The 5,947-nt window shown below is 35.0% G+C and overlaps 1 protein-coding gene across 1 annotated transcript; it reads right to left on the reverse strand.

Moving 5' to 3' along the window:
- Window positions 1-454: 454 nt before the first annotated feature.
- Window positions 455-5,535, reverse strand: LOC127116057 (VIN3-like protein 1). The gene is made up of 4 exons (XM_051047357.1): window positions 5,253-5,535; window positions 2,632-3,199; window positions 2,157-2,461; window positions 455-2,047 (listed from the first exon to the last, which is right to left on the reverse strand). The coding sequence occupies exons 2-4, from the start codon at window positions 3,054-3,056 to the stop codon at window positions 843-845; spliced, it is 1,935 nt and encodes a 644-aa protein (XP_050903314.1). The 5' UTR covers window positions 3,057-3,199; window positions 5,253-5,535; the 3' UTR covers window positions 455-842.
- Window positions 5,536-5,947: the final 412 nt, after the last annotated feature.

The raw sequence follows: 5,947 nt of genomic DNA on the forward strand, positions 1-5,947 counted from the left end.
AATATTAAAGTGTAAGTTATAATTATTAAGCAAGACATATTAAATTTATTTTTAAGAAACATTATTTCAACATATCAAAAAATTATTTTACTTAAATTCAACTTTCAATATATCAAAAAATTATTTTACTTAAATTCAACTTTCAATATATCAAAATCTATTTTACTTTAAAAAAATATGTATGATGACTAGTTAGGCAACCATCTCATGTTAAAATTTCACATAATTGCTATTTTATTTCTTCTATACCCATATCCATACATAAAATAATTAGATGAATCACTATCAACTATTAGAGTAACTTGCTCAGCAAGCTTCCTTCCTACTTCAATATTGATCATCCAAAGTAGAGATTTGGATTCTCCCATATCAGAAATCCAACAACATGAAGAGCTCATGTCAAGAATCTACACATCAAAACAGTATACCACAGAGAATGACATGACATGACAAATACAAAAACCAATACTATAATGTTGCTTGTCAAATGAAAGTAAACAATAAAGTTCAACACTAAATATTTAATATCCTCCATGATTAAATATCATGATTGAAAAAATAAATTGCAATAATTTGATAAATAGAAAAATGCCTTCTACATCCTGAAACTTCAAGTCCAAAGATCCTCTCCCTTCAAAGGAAAAATGATTCAGTGTCTCTCTGCTGCCATATCAATGCGAATCCAATTTTAGCAGGGCAATTAACTTGTCCTAATAATAATGAATCACAATGAGTAATAAAAAATGCCTGTACAATGAAAGGCAAAAACAATCAAAATGGTAGTACTAGTAATCTTGAATCAAATAGATATCTTGTGTAACAAGATTCCACTCGCACCCTTCTTAATTTAATGACACAATCTTGTTACTGAATCCATTTCTGGGCCTCTTGTTGGATATAATGTCAGAAAACGAGTCGACTAGTTGACCTGCCAAACTACTAGGATCATCGATCAGTGTCTGAATGAAAGTATTAACCACCCTACGTTCTTGTTCTGTCGACCTCAAACTAAACCATGTGAGCAATTTCAGCCTAAACTCTTGCTTGATATGACCCTGACATTCGAGCCAACGAATTACTTTAACACAATACTCGAAGTTCTCGTCTAAGGAGAATGATCCGTCGGGTAAGTGTAAAGGAGAACTGTTTATTAAGGTGCTGTCACAGTCATGTGTTTCTTCATTTGTGCTTGCTACCCTTTTCCTACTTGCTTCTAAGACTACGCGCGAGTCAACGGCCGGAACTTCTCCGGCTGGTTTATGGTTCCATGTTTCAGAGCCACCGCTACCATGTGGTCTTGCTAGGTTCTTCTCTAAATCGTGAGAAGCAGCGTCATCATCTGCCTCAACAGCCTGCTGCAAAGTGCAACAGTTGTCCTCATCACGAGAAGACTCGAAAGGAGGAGTGAGTTCTTCATTTAAGTCAGGCACAGAGCTAACATTGAGATCAAGGTCTCGAGAAACCAAAGGTGGCGCTGACTGCTCTACCGGGTTGCTAGGCTTGACCGTTTCATTTTGACCACAGCAGTTTTTCGTATCTGAACGACAAAACCCCTCAATGCAACCTTGTTCTTGAGCCCATGCAAGGTGCAAAATCTTTCCAAGGTCTCGAACCTTGAATCCAGAGTCTGCCATCGTAGAATCAGGCTCTATTTTGGATCCCGATTCATTGCCTTCTCCAGATTGAGTATTCTCCTTTTTAGTATTCATGTCAATTGATGGAGTCGGAATCTTTTCCAATATCTCAATGCTTTTGGTGAAACACTTAGCCTCCGAATGACCAAGGTCACTGATATCTGTATAAGACACGATCCGAAAAGTATATTCTGTGCAAGGCTGGAGGTTAGATATCAAAATCCTCCTCTGAGCTTTTGGAAACACACAAACAGGTTCTTGTGTGTGTGATTCCACCCTACTCTTGTAATACCAGAGCTTGAACCCCTTAATGTCTTCGGAAGTTACATTCGACATTTCAAGTAAAATGATCTTGACTGAGGAAGCTGTTATCTCTTCAAACACAAACTTACATGCAGCAGGAAGCGAACCCTCTGCAAGTCAAAAGAACAAAACAAATTCATGGCTAGCAAAAAAAAGTCATATTTAAGGACTTTTTTTTCCGAAAAAGGGCTTATAATTTAGGAGAGAAACAGTTCCAACCTTTGGATTCGGGATTGTCATCGGTAGCCAACCACTCGTTAGCTTTCTCGATAGCAAGAGAACAAAGTTTCTGCACGTCACTGGCAATAGGAAGTCTGCTGACAATGCCACGTGCCATCTTGGAAGAAACGCCGTTAACTGGACCAACTTCCTTTTCCAGTTTAGCCTTTGCCTCTTGTACCATGTCATGCAATTCTTTAAATTTCACAGTACCATTCAGAAGCCTGTAGCTCAAATATATCCTGTAACATAGTATGTCCACACGCCGAGCATCTTTCGCTATGTTTAGCTGCTTCTTCCAACATCTGCCATTATTAAACATGAATCACCAATATTGTCAACAACACAGAAAATAGAAACGGTTTGTATCGAATCGAGATACAAATCGCATGTACCATAAGATAGTAAGATAATAATAATCATGGTCAAAATAGATACAACATCGATAACACAGCTTGTGAAGAAAATTACTCACCCGAGTATCCCGGTAACTTTACCACAGGAGGCACAACAATAACCACCGTCAAGTTGCATAAGTTGTCCATGATCAACAACTCCGACTTTTTCATGTTGAAGAGCACACTCGATATGGCAAGACAATCCACACGAGTCCCCTTGAGAAGATTCGCTGCATACCAACCAAAGACTAGGATCTTTGTTATCATCGAAAAGATGGCAAATACAGCAAGAGCACCTTCTACAGAACGTGTCCTCTTTGGATAAAACTGCCCTGCAAGCGGAGTTTTTACAGATCCACGAGTTTGAATGTCCGTTATCAGGAGGAGGAGGGTCAGCAGCTGGTACGAATCGAATAGGGTTCTCTCCTTTGCGATGTAGCTTCCTTGAAGATTGATTGCCGAGGCCAGAAACTTTTTTCGAGTCCTGTTTCTTTACAGTCATCCTGCTATTTTGAAGAAACCTTTCTTCTTTACTTTATCGAAACAGGTTCGAAGAAGTTCCTTTTTCGACTGGATTTTAGAAACTTGTGAAAGAGTTCTGCAGTCTTTGAAGCTTCATCGGGGGCTCTCGGATAATTCAAAAACCTAAAAGACGAAATACATGAATACAACAGCAAAAGTTTAGTGTGCAAAAATCAATACCTCGTGAGCGTCGAGTCTTGCCTAACATACAAAAAGAAAAAGAAAAGAGATATCTTGACAGAGTTGAGACTACATGTGCATCACTATAGTCAACAATGTCGCGATTCTTGGACGAGAATTCAATGTACAGGTGCTAGAGTTTGGAATAACCCTTATATAGACTAGACTCTATGCAGGAATAAGAGCAACGATTAAAACCTGGATTTTAAATTTATTACGCAAATCTCGATTGAAACCGGTGCAAATCTTTATGCACATTAAGCATTCAATATATTTTTACGGAAAGTACCTTTCATCACTCATTGGTCTTCAATACGTGCATAATAACAACATCAAATTCTAAAACACATATTTGGGAAGATTATATGTCATATATGCTACATAATTATACTCTTTGCAAAACAGAACCACACATTAACTAATGCATTAATATTTCATAATTGCATATAAAAATAACAGAACATCATGGATAGATCAAAATGTATATCGCCTAGTATTAGGGAACAAAATAAATGAATATTCATATTGTGAATATAGAATATACACACAGGAAAAACCAAAAAAGGAACAAATCGTGATATTACTCCATTTTAAGATCATAATTATAACATGTTGCAAAATATGAGACAAACAAATTTCACATTCGGGATAATAAAAAGGAAAAGAATATAAATCATGCGCGATGAAAAGTTAAAAGGAAACAAATGTAGACCAACGCCCGCGATTAAAAGTAATGTTAAAAGGAAACAAATGTAGATCAACGCGCGCGATTAAGAGTAATGTTAAAAGGAAACAAATGTAGATCAGCGTGCGCGATTAAGAGTAATATTAAAAGGAAACAAATGTAGATCAACGCGGGCGATTAAAAGTTTACGGTAAACAAACCAATAGGCCATAAAATGAAATAATGATATAAAGGGGAAAGAAAGCCTTTCAAAAGAAGCTAAAAAGAGAATCTTTTCCAAATTCCACTTTCGGTCGGCATTTTAAATCATGTTCGTGTTTTTTACTAGATTAACATGACACAAATGAACAAAACAATATAAACAAAAGAGTGTGTTAGTGTTATGCATGCATTGTCATCACGTCAACCGATTCTCAAATGAACAGACGGAAGAAAAAAAGGAAATAGTTTAGTGAAGTCTAAAGTATGGTATCACACTAAAGAAAGTTGAAAAAACAACATTAACCAAAACTGCAACTTAACCACTAGCTGACTTAGTGTACAAATTCCAATTTCCAAACAAGATCAAGAACTAGCATCTATTATCAAACACTTCAAGAAAATAACCATGGATTATTCAGTTGTTTTTCCTTCAAAGACAATCAACAAAAGGACCAACCACGTTTTTTAAGCACCGACACGAACACCAAACACGAGACCATCACTAACACGTTTGGTGTTGTGTCGAACACTCGACACAAACATGGACATGAGACACAACACCATCACTGACAAGTTCGGTCTCGTGTAAGACACTTGACACGTCTTTGTTCAAAGTTGTGGATGTTACAATTTTACACACCAATCCTAGAATGTAACTCACAATTTGACTACACCAATCCTAATGGAAATCCTAAAAAATAAAACGAGCCTAAAAAAATCATAAATATTTTCTTAAACACGTTCCAAAACAGATGAAAATAATAATAAAACCATAATTTAGATATATAAATGAGAGACTATTAGGATCACAACTAACGATCTAACCACTGTTTCAATAAGCATTGCACGTATAAACTAATTTTAATTTTAATTTTAATTTAATTTAAAAAAACAAAAAAAAACAAGAACCTATACAAATAATGGCAATTAAGAAATCAATAAAAGCACTTATTTTTGCAAAAATCACAAAGCGAAACGTGAACAAGTGATTGGAAAGGGGAAAACTAGAACGAATCTATGAAGAAAATTAATAATTAATAATAAAAAAAGGAATGAAAATAAAAAGAGTATAAGAAAATAAATAAAAAAGAATAAGAATGGAAGAGTTACCTAAAGGAGAATGAGGAAGGAAGAATCAAGGGTTTTAAGATTGTGAATCTGAAACAACAAAACACAACACAACACAAATTCGGTGGTTGTTGTTAGTTTATGTTGTTGTTGTTGTTGTTGTGATTTCGATAGAGAAAGAGAAAAAAAGGGTTATAGTTTATTACTATAGCGTAATAGAGGTGAATGTGGTGACACGCGCTCTAGATGGCGCGTGATGGAATAGTGAGGAGCGTTCGGTTTTCTTTCACCATGGCTGGTCTTTGGCTGGCTGCATTGTATTGGTTAGTCAGCTGAGTGAAGCTGATGTTACTTCTTTTTACCTTTGAATGTTAATAAAAGTTGACATTAATGCCCCTGTTCTTTTACTAATATTTAAAGCTTCAATGAATTTTTTGAGAGTACAAATGTACATTGAATCTATACCTAGGAGGAGTATATCTTATTTTTATATTTTGTACTTATAAAAAATTATATGGATTCTTTTTAGTTTTTTAATAAAATAAAGTTGAAATTTGAAAAAGATAACTACAAAATTATAATTAAAGTGATTTTTAATTTGAAAAAGATGGCTCAAAAACAACTAATTACATATTACTACTACTACACTTTATTTTGAGAAAGAGTGTTCAAAAACAACTAATTTTGGATTATTAATAGTATATTTTATTGTCGATAAATTATTTGTACAAGAATTA

The sequence above is a fragment of the Lathyrus oleraceus genome, chromosome 1 (genome assembly GCF_024323335.1).
Source record: "Lathyrus oleraceus cultivar Zhongwan6 chromosome 1, CAAS_Psat_ZW6_1.0, whole genome shotgun sequence".
NCBI classification, from domain to species: Eukaryota; Viridiplantae; Streptophyta; class Magnoliopsida; order Fabales; family Fabaceae; genus Lathyrus; species Lathyrus oleraceus.